The 17599-nt window shown below is 43.5% G+C and overlaps 1 protein-coding gene across 2 annotated transcripts; it reads right to left on the bottom strand.

The window, feature by feature from the left end:
* Nucleotides 1-1857: 1857 nt before the first annotated feature.
* LOC147709298 (chymotrypsin-C-like) lies at nt 1858-15959 on the bottom strand. Of its 2 annotated transcripts, XM_086927853.1 has the most exons (8): nt 15841-15959; nt 12347-12435; nt 12163-12260; nt 10409-10534; nt 8776-8912; nt 8080-8225; nt 3312-3464; nt 1858-1951 (listed from the first exon to the last, which is right to left on the bottom strand). In XM_086927853.1, exons 1-8 carry the CDS (start codon nt 15878-15880, stop codon nt 1934-1936), a joined length of 807 nt encoding a protein of 268 aa, XP_086783979.1. In that variant the 5' UTR covers nt 15881-15959; the 3' UTR covers nt 1858-1933. The 2 variants fall into 2 exon arrangements, 1 of the variants encoding a protein (XP_086783979.1); XR_015296688.1 differs by lacking the exons at nt 1858-1951; nt 3312-3464 and adding an exon at nt 5965-6285 and having other exon boundaries at nt 7039-8225.
* Nucleotides 15960-17599: the final 1640 nt, after the last annotated feature.

Here is a 17599-nt window from a genome sequence, read left to right as displayed (position 1 = left end):
TCTATACCCACCTCCCCTGCATCCCCTCCTGCAAATTAGAAGCTATATTGATCGAGTATACATGTTAGTTTTTTTTGTTGTTTAATTTTCCTGGCCCTGAGGAAGGTGATCCAATAATACACTATCACCGAAACGTACGTAGGCCGTACATCCAAATAAGACCTGGACAATGAATCAAAGATTGGTCAACAACACACAGATCAATGATTAATTGGTGGAATTTTCAAATCTATGCTCCAACTGTGAACCACCAACTGTACCTTCGGGTTACTGTCTTATTCTGTTAAGTTCTGTTTATATGTTTCCATGTATTTTTAAATGAATGTAGATGTATGACTGGTATGTGAGAGTGTATGTATGCTAGTAAGATACTATATTGTTAGGGGCACCACATTTTCCTAATTGCACTTTATTTAATTGCACTGTTTGAAATCCATAAAATGTATAATGAATATTTACGAATTTCTGTCAGTGATGTTATGTGACAAAATAAAATGTACAGATGCACAAATCTCTATAAAGTAATAGCTTAAATCAAAACCCAAAAAAAAGATAAATAAAAATATGTTTTAGTAATATCTATATGTCTTGGCTTCTGTCTTTAGCATCCTTCACATGTAAATGTTTTTGGATATATTCCTTTGATAAAAGCAATATAGGTCTCTTAAGAGGTACCCTTTATGCCTGTGTCCCAGATTTACTCCACCCTACTCAACAATAGTCTTCCACCATTGGATTCACTCAGGGAGAAATGGGAGAGGGACCTAGGCAGACTTGAGGATGACAACTGGAGCCAGGGATTCAGGTACCCGAGAGAGATAGCAATTCAGGAAGGATTCCGACTGATTCAGTTTAAAATATTTCACAGGGCATACTACAATGGACACACCTGTTTCAGATTGGCAGGGCGACAGATGACCTCTGCCTGCAATGCATGCGGAAGAGGGGCACCCAGATTCACACACTGTGGGAATGTCCGGGGATCTAGGAGTATTGGGAGCGGATTGGCAGCAGAATCGTGGAAACACTGGGCCATGAGATACAGCTTATTCCACAACTGATCGCCCTGGGTATCTTGGGGGAGCAATCCTTATATAGATTCGCACAGCTATTCAGTAACTTGCCCTTGATGGGGGTCCGTCATGACCTCCTCAAATATTGGGGAGTGAAGACATTACCGACTCGTCGTGAGTGGGAGGAAAGTATAGACTAGTGCGTGGGAGCGGAACGGCAAATATACCGGGCATAGGGATGTCCCCGGAGGTTCAAAAGAATTTGGATCCCATGGATAGGTCTGAAGGAAGGGTGAGGGTAGACTGCCAGGGGCAGATCGAGGATTGCTGGGTTGAGGGATTTGTCTCATACTTTCCAGAAAATATCAGGAAAGCGGAAACCCACTGAGGAAGTGAGGGTTTTGTGCAGTAAACAGCAGTCTGGAATTGCCAGAAATGAGAAACATTGTAGGTAGTTGGCCATACGCCTGTCCACATGCCTTCTGTACTGGAGGAGTTAGTTATTGTTTCAGCTTTTGTCAAAACATAATACAAAACATTTTAATCTGTTTGTGTTGGCTTTGCAGCTCTGCTTCTGCTGTCTATACTTCTTTTGTCTGTTTAGTGATTCCACCATTCCTCTGCATTGATCATCAAATACTGCTCTGATAACAACCCATTACATTGTATGCACTACACATTGTTAGCTTTTCCACATTAACGCAGACCCCAGGCATCACTGTGTATACTTTAAACAACTCTTGTGTACAAGCCCTACTTTGTGAAATTTTTGTCTGAGATATAACAACACAAAAAACGAATCCAGCACATATACTGAGTTATTGTTCTTGACAATCACACAAACTTGTTATTGATAATCAAAGTTTATTGGGTTAGGATGCATGACATTTACAGACAACAGGTCGCTGTAGGTTCCCGCTTTAGTTGGAGGCAATTTTCTGTAAGAGAAGGAGAGAAGAAGAACAATGTTAATGAGATTTAGGATTGATAGGGCAGTTTTTACTATTAGGGTGGTCACACTTAGGGGCACATTAATAAAAAAATAGCACAATGCATCACAGCAACCAAAGTAGTCCTAGGGGAAGGAAAGATCGCCGGGCCATACCTAGTAATACATAAAGACACTACTGATATCTTCATCAGCTCTAGTGCATATACACACTACCTAATTCAACGCACAGGTCAGTGCACCATAGTGCAAAGGTGCTTGTGATGTCCAGCATAGGTTTTGTACTGGACGGGTGATCTTTCAATATAATGTACCCTGCAGTGCAGAACACATGCAATTTATGAAACGTTAGAATCAATGTAAATAATTCTCCTTCTCAAGACCTGCCTCAAGGACGTGTATTTTTTGTTAGAAAACCCAGCTTACCAATTTTAGATCTGGCTTTGCGTAAAAAAACACAGGGGGTAGCGTAGGAATGCCAATGTATGACCCCTGTACATCCATTTGAGGTAAAGTAACATGAAGCAGCACAAAGTGCTATTTGCTTAGTTTAAGTGTAACTTTCCAGGGCAAAACAAAGTGTTGAGCTTGAAAGTAATATTTTTGTAAGATGTTGCACTGCTTTGTGTCACTTTGCATGACTTTGCACCTGAGGAAAATTCTTGTGAAATCTGCCCCTAGTCCTGGACATCATAGCAGTGCACTGGATGCACATCTTGACAATCTGTAGTTGATTCATCACTGTGGTCATGAGGCTGTACATTAAACATCAACATGGTAGTCCTTCTTGTTATGGCACAATGCATACAGGGTGCTGGCAGTGTTTGGGCAGAGCAGCCATCAGCCTCCATCTCTGGGTGGCCCATGGCTTACTTCCACACACAGCTGTGTGAGGTTGATGAAACATTATAAAGCGGGGAGTGGAAGTTACACCTACTCATCCCGCCGGATCAATGGACAGTGAACGTAATTCTCCAGCTGTTGATCAGTAGCGACCTAAGGCAGGCGACACATAACCCAGCATTCAAAAAAATTTATAAAGCTTACAAATGGTTGGATTCCAATGTATAAAGCTTAACACGGGCGAGCGGGATGTAAAAAGAATTCAGTTCATGCAAATGAGGCCATGGTCAAGATGTCCATCTAGCTGCATCATGTGCAAATGGCTCAAATCACCATGCACGGGCAACAGATGGTCTAATGACATACAACATAATATCTACATCTGTGACCAGCCAGTATCACAGAGGCACATGCAAGATGTATAATTTGTGTCATATAAAATGTGCATTCATTAGGAATTTCTCATGATACTTTGGTTTAAACAGAAATTAAAAGTATGCACTCACCTCGTTGATCCAGTCGATGTAAGCAGAGACGCGAGTGAAGACGGTGGGCTTCTTAGCATAGTTGCAGCTCAGACCTGAACCAAAGCTCACAACGCCGTGCACATCCCAAGCGCCATCATCTCCTTGGCAGTTCAGAGGGCCACCAGAGTCTCCCTGTCACAGACAGAAGATATAATTTGATATCACTGTTCCAGTTCATCCTTGTACTAAGATACATAGAAAATGTAGAGAAGAAAACCAAAGTTGATGGTTTGCAAATGTGCTGTGTTGTTTTCCAATCCAGGTCTCAATGTATGTGTTGTGTATGTTACAAAGTTAACCTTAACCCTGGTATCATGGAGGTCATTCTCTTGGCCTGGAGAGTAGCCTGGAGTTGGTAACAGCCATACCTAGGGATATCCAATGGTTTTTAGACCCTCAAATAGCATGGTACCCCAAGAGTCTCTCCTAAATGTAAACGTAGACGCATGGCGCTAAGCTGGGGCACACACTGTTTTTAAATAAGGAGCAAAGTATTTTGCCTGCGCTTAAAATGTAAGGGTTAACAACTCTCCCAAGTATGGAAGACACATTGTTGGGGGGATTTATTGGGAGATAATGAGATTGTTGTTGAAAATTTGATTTTGCTTTCTAAAGAGGTTTTGATGTCAGCTAACCTGAAAGCTCAATTTTTTAAAAGTTTATTTGATTTATATTATACACCTGCTCGAATGTTAAAATGGAGAAGAGGTTCTGATGGTAAATGTTTTCGCTGTAAAGCTGATAATGCAGACAGCTTACATATCTTCTTTTCTTGTCCTATATTAGGAAGATTTATCCAAGATATTGAAAATTTCTTGTCCTCAATCCTTAATGTTAGTTTAAAGATAACTCCCTCTATGATGATGTTAGGGAAGATCCCTAATGACAGTCGAACTAATGAATTTTATTGTTTTCGATATTTTATTTTCTTCACAATGACTGTAGCTCGGCTTTGTATCGCCACAGAGTGGCTTCAAGAAAAACCACCACTATTTCAACAGTGGCAAGCACGGTTGTATAAACTTTATAAGTTAGAGTGGAGTCTTTTTTCGCTCTCCGCATCAAGGCGGAGAAAGAAATTGGGATGGAAAATATGGGGGACTTTTTCAGATTTTTATGAGGCTTAAAAATTCTATGTTTAAATTTATGTGTTCCTTCGCTCAATGTCATATTCTTTATTTTTTCTTTTTTTTTAAAGCCCTTATGTATTATCAGTGCATTTTGTGATATATATATATATGTCGTTATGAATTATTTGATTACTGTATTTTGTCGTGTATCAATAAAAAAAAAAAAAATGTAGAGAAGAAAACCAAAGTTGATGGTTTGCAAATGTGCTGTGTTGTTATCCAATCCAGGTCTCAATGTATGTGTTGTGTATGCTACAAAGTTAACCTTAACCCTGGTATCATGGAGGTCATTCTCTTGGCCTGGAGAGTAGCCTGGAGTTGGTAACAGCCATACCTAGGGATATCCAATGGTTTTTAGACCCTCAAATAGCATGGTACCCCAAGAGTCTCTCCTAAATGTAAACGTAGACGCATGGCGCTAAGCTGGGGCACACACTGTTTTTAAATAAGGAGCAAAGTATTTTGCCTGTGCTTAAAATGTAAGGGTTAACAACTCTCCCAAGTATGGAAGACACATTGTTCAGCCAATAAGCCTTCATGATGGGATAGCACGAGAGGGGATGGATTAGGGAAATTCTCTCTCGCCCATCAATCAAATAATCCAATTTAAAACCTTGTTGTTGAACAAGATGTCCCTCTTTGGTATAGGTGTAGTGTAGCTCAAAGACAAAATCTGGACATCCTCACCACCAGGAGCATTAAGCGCATAAAAATCAACCCTACTATCATGTAAATAACATTGTAGTATGCCTTTTGTGGTCATCAAGCGCATGAATTCTTTTCAGTTTTGTACATGAAACCAAATATAAACTTTTTAGTAGATTCCTAGTTCACCTGTACATTTTACTTCCAACTTTCAATTATAACATTTAGGAAACAACCTTCCAGGTAAGACTCATCTAATTATATTTGCAGTGCACTAATACCACAAAAATATCCTACTACAATAATGCAGACACCAAATATCATCACCTTGCACAACATCATCCAGGTAAGCGCGCATAACTGGGTCTAGATTTGCTACTCATACTCCGAATCTACTCACCTTAACAATACTGTACAAGTCGATAACTTGGAGTCTATATTTTTGTAGATCGCAATTTTGGTAAGATGCCCTTTTTACTAAATCCACGTTAATTACATGAAAGAATGACAAGTTCACCCTGTGCCAACCTGAGCACATTACATCATTATTATGCAGGCTCTTCTGAACCTTCCTTGCTGTAGTTGAGATTTATAAAGCACGCCGTCGCCCAATAAGGACATCCTGGTGCGAGGACAGATAACTGAGGCTTTACAAGAGGATAAGAAGAGATGAGCTTTTAATGCCTCGTGAAGAGGGAGATGGTTGTCAGTAAGGTGAAGAGAGTGGGATAATGCTCCAAGGCTTTGGCCACCAAAAATTAACAAAGGCGGCCGCCAGAGCAGATGTAACTGTTCGAAGCCATGTACTTGGAATTAGTTTCAGTTTCGTTATATCTGCTCCCCTGGGAGGAATTATATTTGTGTTTTAGAATGCTCCAAAGAGTATAAGAGTATCACAATATTAGCCACTCTTAATGGGCTTTTTTTAACCTGCCCTCCCAGTAGGCGACTCCTGCACCATGACATCAATCTGAGTGCTGCTCCGGCTTCTGCATCTACTTCCAATGATATCCTCCCGATGCCCCAACTTAGCCCAGGAAGATTCTTTACTATTCTAACTTCAGTCCTGGAATAGTTTGTGGAAAGTTAAAAATTCCTCAGATATTTTGGAACAGGATTAAAATGTTATAATTTGGCTTCTCTGCGCACTTTTGTCGGCTGCTGTGCTGTGGGTACACCTGAAGGCCTTTTTTTTTTTTCTGACCAGGTGCCGCGAGCGTGAGGGGTAGGTGTCCCGCTGTGCCAGCACCTGCACTGAGGTTTACCCGCCAGACAGTGCTGGCCTCAGGGGAGCATGCTGCGAGGCCCGTGTTACTTTCCCTTAGGGTCGCCTAATTAGAGCAGGACCCTGTGGCCCTCTTTGCACCCAACCCTGAGAGGTTGTATTTGCTTTTTACTTTGTGCATGAGCACTTAATTGTTTCTTTTTGTTGTGTAGTACCTTGCTTTAGGTCCTGACGAATCGCCGGTTGGCGAGAAACATGTTGACCACACCAGGGGGTTGAGTTAGATGTCTGTACACCCCCACAGCCTCTAACTCCCCTCCCACCCCTTTTAATTAGGGAATCAGCCACGTTAATAAAATTTATTGTGGACTGACTACCCTTTTTAACATTCACTCACTTTGCACTGACTACACTCTATTCCATCCTCACTCACACTCACCATCGGCAAGGAACAAAAGAACCCCGCCAAAAGAGTGCCCTTGGGTACTCCGTCGGACATTGCAGTGCCGGTCTGACGAGGGGCAGTGAGCCGATGATGATACTGGACATCCTTCAGTCAGAGTGTGTTTCACACCTAACGCTCTGGGTGTGTGAGGCTCTCTAGTTCCGACAAGGGAACGTTCCTAGTTCCTTGACTCTTCACATTTACTCTCTTCTCCACACTGTATCACGATCCCTGGGGAACTTTGTACTCCTCTGTGTACACCTGAAGGCCAACAGCTAGGAGTACCGTATGGAAGAGCACATGGACACAAGTAACAACTGAAAACAGACTAGCCTAAGAAAAGGCACATTCCACTGAAACATCTCATAACATGTTTCCTGACTAAACAGATTGCTGTGTTAGGTATACTGAGTCACTTGACGTTGCCAAGACACAATATGACGTTGTCTAGTTGGAGTCATGGTAGAGCTGCAAGGCATAGCTCAAGAGTAGGGGAGTGCTAGGACACCCAGACACCGCAGGTGGGAATCTGTTGGCGAAAGGCCACTGAGACGCTGATACATGAAGTGCGCAGTGCGTCAGATGTCCCCAAAGGTTTGTGATCCCTGGTAGATCCATCATGGGTCTGGCTGATTCCCTGTGGAGGATACTTAATCCTGCTTCTCACCCAAAGGTTTTGCGGATTAGCTGAGGTTTAACGGGAGGAGGTAAAAAGGTCCTCAGTCATTGATATCCATTGTGATGAAATATCAGTGGTTTGTGTTTGCCCTGTGTCCCTCCACTTCCTTGACACAACCATGTACGTTCTTCTTGTACTGTTTATTATAAATATAGAAAAGAAATTAACATTATTTAAAAAAACACGACATAAGAGATATTAAACTGGCTGTTGATTGCAGTCGATTAGAAAGTTAGTATGTTCTATGCAAAATATCTGAATGTCCTCTTTGTCCAGGACTGACACTGGGGGAGGAGATTGTCTGCTCTAATCCTTCACATTGATTACAGGTGTGGGATCCAAGGCACAGGGATAAGCTAATTTCCTCAGAGTATTCTTGTTGAGTGGTGGAATTTGGTACTAATACCCCCAGGTTCCAGAGCCTATGACTTACCCACGTAATAGCCCCGCCTATCCTTCAGGGCATGGGCTATTGCATGCAATACCCTGCAGCCATCAAGGGCACCTTCAGGGAGCTGGCACCGACAAAGGGACAGGAGAATGTCACATTGCCTAAAGTGACAGAAATCCATGCCCTGTTCCCAAAGTGAACATTGGCTGGTCTTAACACAGAGGATACTTACATTGCAGCCAGACACGACTCCATCTCCGCCAGCACAGACCATAGTTTCCTTCACGTTTGATCCCCACCAGTCTCGCTGAGCGCAGGTGGCATGATCGACAACCGGCAGCAGCGCCTGCTGAAGATTGTCAGCAATAGGGCCATTGGCTGAAATAGAATAAATGGAAAATTGAGCTACATCAATACAACAATATTCATTTAGAAACAAATCATTTTACAGGCTATGAATTGTAAATTAAATCCTGTACAAATTTGTATTATGGATATTCTACAGGAAAGCAAAACTCTCGAAGAAACTCTTAGGATTCTTGTATGCCAAATTCCCAAAGAGCAATTTACCTAGGGATATCCTATTGGTTGCTATCACATCATATTATCTTACCACTGCTCTTTTTGGTCACAATATTTTCCTATAGGAATGCTAATAAGAATCCTGTAAGGAGTATAGAAATGGCTTAGTGTTGACCTAGGATTTCATAGCCTTCCTTCTGGAGGACACCATTCAGGCCTGTAGCATTTTATGTGGGGTGTGATTTCTCAACATCCAGAAATTCCTCTCCTCTCAATTTCTGAGATTTAAGTTGGACTAAGATGAGGTCCCTCACTCGTCTACATTACGAGCCCAGATAGAGGTGCTTCTGAGGTGAACAAGGACAACTGCTGACAGAATAACTGGGGGTGGTAAAAATGTTCTTACTGTAGAGGCGACCCCATCCAGTAACGAAGCAAGAGTAGTTATTCGGCAACAGAGCTCCTGCGGCTGGTAGACACGCCGGCTCAATCTTCTCCGACACCTGCACGGGTTCAGCCAGCTTGATCAGGGCAATGTCATTACTGCAAGAAGAAGAGGGTTTGTTAGTGGATCCTATCAACTAAAGGGAAGGGATTAGTGCACAGATGTCAAGGTAAAAGAGTTGTCACACATTCACCAGGGTCACCAGTGGAAGGTTTGGGAATTAATAAAGTACATTAATCAATATCATCATGCTGAGCACCTATACATTATTCCAGTCACAATATGAAATTGGGTAAAAAGTGTCTGTGCAGAGGGAGAAACAAAACAGAATCAGACATGGTGTCACAAGGCAAACCCACAAATGTGCCCTGAGACTTCGGCTTTAACTATTAACTTCAGGCGCTCAATCTTCCTTGGATCAACGTGAGGACATTAAAGTGCCCTTTCACAGGAAAACCTGCTGTTGTTGCTCTTTAGAAGATACATAAGTGAATATACATTTATTAGCCTGTAGGGATGTAAACCATTCCAAACACACAGAGCTACAAATGGCTGCATTCTAAGATATATCAAGTAAATTAGGTCTTAAAGCATAGAACTGTTATTTGAAAGTTTGAAGAGACATAGTTTGTTTGGTGACTGTTCTGTAGAACAGTAAATATATTGCTGCAGGTATCACCCTGCATGACGAGGACTCGGCTAATTGTAACTAGGACTGGAGCAAGGATTTCTGGCAACGTAGATGAAGTGCCACAGTATCGCCCCTTTACAGGGGAGTCCATGTGATCTAGTGGGTAGGTTGTAAGCCTTGGACCCTAGTGATCTGGTGCTGATCCTGGCTTTCGACAATGTACAAAAATGGTGTCATACTACAAGAGTGACACGTTGTCCGCATACAACTGATCCAATACAAGATTCTCTGTGACATCATTTCTAAGTGCCATCACAAGAGGGCCCCCTAGAGCACTCACGGGAACACTGAACTACTAATTTATGAGCCCCTTGTGACACTTTTGCGCTTCTGTTGAGTCACTTTTCATGACGCAGCGGCTGAATAAATAATGCACCAGGTTGTTCCATATTTACAAAGTGACGCATCTATGCAGATGCATTACTTCCCTCGCAAGAAAGCCTCCCAGAAGTGGTGTTGTGAAATCTATCAGATTTCACAGCACCACTTCTAGGACACCGCTGTGTCAAAACCATACGCCTGCCTCATAGCAGGTGTAAGGGTGACGCAGTGCAATCGGTATAGGCCTCCCCATGCATTGCTGGAGTAGCGTCATGCTTACGACACAACTCCAGCAATGCGTGAGTTTTGCGTCGACAGATACTTCACGATTCCTGACTCATCCGTCAATCCTTTCTACATGAAGGGCTGTACAGTAAATACAGCGCATTCATGGTGTCGTAAGGAGGGTGCAGTGAAAAGTGTTGCATCGCTGTTTTACCGCAGCGATGAGACACTTTTCATAAATGAGGCCCTGAATTTGTGCTTGATATCTAGAAAGAAGAGCCTCCAACATTCCCATTGAGATATGGATCACTGCTGCATCTTTCTAGGCGCATTAACAATAAATGTAGCTAGACGTACACGATGAGGAAGGAGTTCCACTTTTCGTGGACGATGATCTTGGCGGGACTGATTGTGACTGATCCTTCTTCATCTGCTGTGTTCAGGCTGTGTTTCCCCAGAGCAACACGGTAGGTCCTGGAGCTGCTACAAAAACAAAAAAAGATATGACATCATGTTAAAAAAATATTTACTGTGGACACAGAGCAGCTAAGCCCAGACCAGACAAATACAGATAAAGAACAAGAGCCTCATTTATGAGGCTGTGCGTCACTTTTACGCCGCTGGTGCTTCAATTTTTTGTGATGCACCAGTGGCGTAAAAAATGCGCCTTGTTCCGCTATATTTGCAAAGTGACGCATCTAGGTAGATGCGTCACTTTGTAAACCCCTGGGCCACATTATACCTGCGCCAGGTATAATGTATGCAAGGGGGTGTATTGAAGCAAGGAAGCGTCGTAGAAGTAACGCAGTGAAATCTATGAGATTTCACACTGCGTCACTTTTAGGACACCGTTGCGTCAAAATCACAGCAGGCGTAAGACTGACGCAGGCCCTTTCACATGGGGCTTGCCCCATGTGAAAGGACGCATTGCTGGAGTTGCGTCACTTTTGTGACACACTCCTGCAATGCGTCACTTTTGCGCTTACAGATACGTCAGAAATAAGGCAAACATCTTAGTCTCAACTTTGTTTAGTAGAAAAAAAGAAACTGCAGAGGAAAGGAGGCACATGATCGCAGATGAAGACCTCAAACAGGTTGTCTGAGTCATTTTTGTTTCCTCCGGTTTTTTATATAGCCTGAACTTGACCTGAAGATATCAGAGCGCTTTACATGAGCACCAGTTGTGCTACAGACGGACACATTCATTTTTCGTTAGGCATGGGTAGATTAAGTGATTTGCCCAGAATCACAAGATGTTGAGCATCCCTGCCGAGACTCGAACCCAATCCCCAGCGTCGAGGTCGACCGCTCTAGCCCTAAGGCCACATCCTCTCCCCCTGGCCTTAATTCAGACTGGTCCACCCAAAACTTCCCAGGCTCCACTGAAAGCTGTGATATAACTAGATAAAAAAATTGAAGCAACCCGCCCCTTCCTCCCTTTTTTCCATCTCTCTGTTTCCATGCATCTCTAGAGGGCGGTGGGGTGAAAGTGACAGAGGTGCCAGCAGCGGCCTTGTCTCTCCAAAGGCTTCAGCCCCACAACTCCTGCCCCCATTCCCAGGAATGCCCAGTGGACTGGCCAGTCCGGACCTTGGGCCCGGTACCCAGCACCTGCAACAAATGCGCAAAGTAAGCACTCTGTCCTCTGCACATGCTCTCTCTCTCTCTCTTTCTTTCTCTCCTCCCTCCTATATCCCCTCCTATAGTTCTTCCACTAGATCTTTGTACTTCTTCGATTCGTAAGCATTGGAAAACAGTGACTATTGCTAAGGTTGCACATTTAAAATGGGATTGCGGTATTTTCATAGTGATGCATGTCTACAAAGGGCGATCACTGGTCTACAGAAGAACCAGAACTTCTCCTTTGAGGTCCTTGTCTTGTTTTGCATTTAACTTTAATCCAAGCTGTCGCCGTGCCAATATTTAGCGTCTGACACTTGGTTGGTCCATACCATCTACCAAAGAAGCGGCCACCACAATATTTGTCTAGATCGAGGCTTTTCATTGAGAACTCCAGACCCTCCTAACCCTTTTGTGCCAGAGACACCTCTTCGTAGGGTTTGCGCTTTGCAACAAATCTCCCCCTCAGAGATCTGAGTAGAGCTTGTTACCTGATGCAGTGGGCAGCTGTCAGGACCCACTGCTCACTGATGAGGGTCCCCCCGCAGGTGTGGCCCCATCGGCTCCCGCTCTGGTACTGCAGCGAGATCTGGAAAGGAGTGAAAGCCATTAGTGTCTTCTCAGAGGGCCTGACAGACGGGGACACATCTGGAAAGATACTGCTGTTTCTATTACCTGCCAGGGCCAGCTGTTGGGTCTCACATCCTCACCTCCCACCACCCTGGAGGTGCTGGGTGGGTGGGAAGGCACGCCACAGCTGTAGGCTGCAACAGAAAGCAACAACAGACATGTCAAATGTGAATTAAAGGTGAACGAGGATTGTACTGCACTTTATGCCACAACTGCAAGCTTTTAAGCACTCTCAGTAGAGGAACTATACAGCAAGTACATAAAGCGATGTGCCTGACGTCACACAGCATGTCAGTGGCGGAAACACAATACAAGATCATTGCCATACCTGCATCGAGCCATACCAATAATTGAAGATATTCACCCTTTCATAGGCCTTTCCAGGCAGGAGCTCACAGGATTGTCCATTGCTGTATGGGAAGATCCCTAACAGAGTATCTTAGAGTTTATTTTTTTTAAAATTTTAACTGGGAACTGGTTCATCTTCGAGGATGTGGGAAATCTGAAGTCTAACCTGGGGTTTCCTAAATTTTCCAAGATCATCTTGACACTCATCCATATTCTGGAACTGAAGAGAGCAGCTCCCTCAGCTTCATGCTACAGAAGAACAGACTAGTTTTCCGCTCCCATTACAAATACTCACCCAGCCAGAGGGGTTTTGTTCTTGGGCGACAAGTGTTACGACAACTCTTCGGAAGGTTGTGACTGCCCTTCGATGGTCCTCCCTCTGCACGTCCTGTCACTCCTCCTCTGCCCGTCCTCTCACTCCTCCTCTGCCCGTCCTGTCACTCCTCCTCTGCCCTAGGGCTTGGGCAAGCCTGGGTTGCAGCCGAGCCAAATTGATTGGCAGGGCACAAAATGCACCACCAGGTCCACCTGGGGCCTTAGGAAGACTAAACCCGTCCAGCCCCAAAAGGCTTTATACTTCTTTTACCCTGAGACCAGGTCACCATTCAACTGGTGGGATCTCCCTTCAAATGTCTGCATTTTTGGCCCTGCGGTATCCCAATGTCAAGGTGTTGCGCTTACACCCATCAGAGCTCCAAATCCTGCGGACCTCTGTGACTGGACCTCACCAGAACAGCAACTTCTTAACCCGCTGAATGGAATCTGAGACAACATGCCTTATGGACCCCTCCCTGGTCCTTGGCACCCTGTGCCCACATACGAACTGCCTAGCATTAGACATGACCTGATGCCCTCACATACTGTAAGTCTCTTCTAACATGCCCACCAGACTCTGGGCTCCCCTTGGTCCTCCCAGCAGGGTCCCTGCTCTCCTTAATTCACTATCAGCTTCTCAGCAAGCGCTGCCCAGGCCTGGACTGTTAGAATGCCCTTCATTGTCCCCAAAACCCTTTACTTTGGAATCCTGGTGGCATTTATAGGGTTAGCCTGTAAGAAAAATGCAGTCACCACTATCTTATTCTCGCCACCCTCCTGACTGCGCCCACACAGCCCCATCAGACATACACAAAAGCTTTGTGATAAATAATCAGTGTACTGTACTCCAAACTCAAACCAGCTTATTGTACACAAAAATCTACTTCTTTTTTTTCTAGTGGGTGTGAACATTTTATCCTAGAGAGTGGCCTCATGGCCCATAGCTCAAACCTCCCCCTTCACTGCTTCATCAATACGAACCCCCAGCTGTATCGGTTCAATTGCTACAGTCATCACTTCTGTGAGTCTTCCCTCTTCCATCTATCTTACCTCCAGCCACCTGCAGGATGGCACGTGCTTCTATCACTCCTTCCCTGTTCTTCCGCTTGAGAAGATACCTTTGATCCCTCATTCTTTTGCTCTAAATTCAAGGCCCTGATTTCAAAATCTCAGGCGTAGGGACTGTTAGCTCCTCCATATTTATTCACTTGACATTTTTCTGAAGCACCTCTTTTAACTTATATTTTGACACCTCCTCTTAAAGAAGTCCCTAAATCACTGTCTACACGGCTCATCTTTCTACGGCCTTAGAGCCAGTACACAGATCAATAGATGCACAGATATATAGCTTGTGATTGCGGACTTCAGTCAAGAATGGTGATCCAATACTATACAACCATACTCTTTTTCATAAGTTGGGGACTCAGCTCATAAAGAATTTCCTAAGCTTTCTGTGTTAAATAATGTTCTATTTATTGTATGAAAATTCCTCTTACTATGTGGATTTCTATTTTACGATGCTCAGTCTGTCTCTCCTGATCCTGAGACATCATTGAACATTAATTCACATCATAGCTGTCCAAAGAGCCTGCTTAGTGTTGTAAAAACTCCATAAAAGAGCCTTAAAAAACAAAACATTTTGGAGATATGAAGTATCAAGAACTCATCTGTCTTTTGCCCTCTGTTAGTAACTGAATTACTTACTGACTTGGCATGATAAATCTCAACTGAAAGCACTTCGAGGTGACATGAGTTCTATAGACGCACAGTAAAATAAAGGGAAGAACTCTGATCATCTACTTAACAAATGTCAGAAGATCTCTTCCAGTCCAGGAGTGGGCTCCACAAGAAGTTGGGCAATCTAGTGGAAGTTCTCTGAAGGGGAAGCGCTGGTGAAGTCTACCACAGAGGACCTGAACTGAAGGACTTGAAAGATGCCGCTGAGGCACATCTTTGACGGCTATTCATCACCCAGAGCAGAGGCACCAAGCACTGAAGAGTGGCAACTATACGTGTTATGGTTATGTGCTTTTTGGTCATGTATGGTCAAAAGTAGGTGGAGGTAAAAAGGATACGAGGCACTTTCCTTCGAGACAGCAAACAGTTTGGATGCTCCAAGGGTATTATGGAGTACCCTTGCAGGCTGTAGGCAGGAGATGTGACAGCACCTCCCTGGAAACTCTGGCTTGAGTATGAGGAGGGAAGTAATTGTTGGGTTAGAGGTCATATCCATGAGCAAGATATCTTGAGATGGAAACATGTGGAATAAAAGATAACATCGACCCTGAAAGATAAATGAGGCAAGCTAAACTGGACCACAGCTGTACATGACCAGTTAAGATGGATTCTGTACTCAGGAACTTCAGAGATATGAGTTGGCATTCATAAAGATGGGTGGGTTCAGATAGTATGTAGGTAATGTGTTGAATACATGACATAGTGAACAAAGAGATGAGCAGTAGAGGCAAATGTGAACAAAGAAATAGGAAAGAATCTCTGAGGAGAAAGAGATCCAGGAAAGCTCAGGTGTGACATGAGCAAGTGTTATTGGCTCTTATGGTCTGAGGTAGAGTGTCACCATGAGAGGTGACAGAACCTTCCTGAAAATGAATATGTGTGAAAGTGAAGATGGAGACGAGCCTTTCTTGATTCTAATAATATAGGAAACGCAGTTTGAGTTAAAACGAAGGTGCATGTCAGCTGGAGAAGTTAAGTTCAGATGAAGAAGGTCCATAATGTCTCTGCCATTTAAATAAATGCTGTACATGTGCTTTTAATGAAGGCGGCACATGATGCAACAGTAAATACTTTCAAAAGAATTACAAACCCATTTAATCCATTCATTTCAGAAGATTAGGAAAAATAAAAGCTCTTACCGCAGCTTACGAGGACAGCGATGAGCAAAAACCTGAACATTGTTGCGGCTTGAGGTCTAGTAAGAAGCTTGAGGGTATTTATAGGGTAGAGGGCATGTATCTCAAGTAAGGCGGGGAGAAGTTGTCACTCAAACTATAGAAAAAACATACCGTCCTTGTGAGAACTTTTCCTGCACATTCTGTGAAATATTAATGGCGGAATCCCTGATATGAGGTTATTTTGAGAACATCTTATCAGTGAAACTTGTGAACGTTGGGGGCTGCCAGCACATGTTGTGCAGTTTGCTTTTTGAATGCAAAGGGCATCTTGTCTCTAAAACAACGTGCCATGGCCATAGGAAGTGATCGTTAGTTTTTCTGAGGCACGTAGACCTTGTATCTCTGTCAACACATGCCTCAGTGCAGCCCTCCCATTGCGCTGAGACCTCGCGAATTTAACAAAGTACTTGTGGTCCTTTCAAATTGAGTGTCATCACTGGTGTACCACTATGAATGAAATGATCAAATTCTGAACAAACAATGACAAAGACTGTTTAAAGTTAAATGCTGGTCTTCTCTGAGTAGCCATTGACATCCACCAGCTCTTACATCAATCCTATATCATTTTCACAACCTCCTGATTCACTCAGAGTCCAGCAACCACTAGCCATCTTTTTCACATGGCCACAAAACTCAACATCTCAGGAGGTCAACAGAAAACAAGGAGCTGCGGCATCATCAGCATTGAGAAGAAGAAATCAGAAAAACAAGAGACAAGCAGCCATAATCTTCGCATGCACCCAGAAAATGGAATAACAACCTTGAGTGAGCCTTAACATATGGACACACCGAGCAAATCAGCATCACAATAGAAAAGCCAAGAGGGCAAATCCATTCAATGACAATGGCGGTCAGCTCTGATGACAGCGTTCCATCCTAAAGGTAATAAGACAATATTGATTCCACTGCCACTCATTCTCGTTCACTCCTTCTGACACCTGATTATAATTCAAGGGGTCAACATGATATATTACTTAGCAGAAACATATTAAGGCTCTTGCAATCACATCTTGACTTCAAGGCCCTGACCCCACATAATGCGGAAGGGATTGAGTTTATTGAAGGGGCCGTTATTCCCAGGAAGGAGTCAACAAAAGTAAATTGGGCTAAGGTGGAAATAGCTAATCTGGTGTGGAGATATAGGCACCTTTTTGCTACATGGAAACATAATGTCAAAACCAATAATGGTAGGATATCCCAAGCCATTTGCCACCTATCAAGCCACTGGCATGGGCGTCATCACAAGTCCCAAGTCCATTCTTAATTCTAATCAAGGAGTTCTAAAGTCTATATCAACTTCCAACAAGTTGACAATCAAATGAAGCCAACAAACAAGGATGCAGGCACGCTTGAAACAATAATATATTCAGGTTTTAGTCCATCAAGAAGTTTGGGGTTGGCTAGTCACCAAACTACGCAGAGACACATCCCAGCAGAGGCGGCAGTACTCAGTCACTAATAACACTACCTGGGTGTGGCCTAAGATCAGTATTTTTGCTCTCTTAGAGTGTTGCAGGCTTGGGAAGACTCCTAATAGACGAGGACACTTGCTGCTTTCAGTTTTATAACCATATAATCTTCATACAAGAACCATGGGGCTGTGATCCCCTTCCTGTTCTGGGATACAGCTGTTTCTCTGTGAATGCTATTAAAGTTAAGAACAAGGGCAGGGCTAGGGGCATTTTGAGCATGTGTGTGTCAAACACTCTCAATTGTGTAA

This window comes from Lissotriton vulgaris, chromosome 6 (assembly GCF_964263255.1).
Source record: "Lissotriton vulgaris chromosome 6, aLisVul1.2, whole genome shotgun sequence".
NCBI classification, from domain to species: domain Eukaryota; kingdom Metazoa; phylum Chordata; class Amphibia; order Caudata; family Salamandridae; genus Lissotriton; species Lissotriton vulgaris.
Note: the sequence above shows the minus strand (reverse complement) of the source record. Positions and strands in the feature narration are given on the sequence as shown.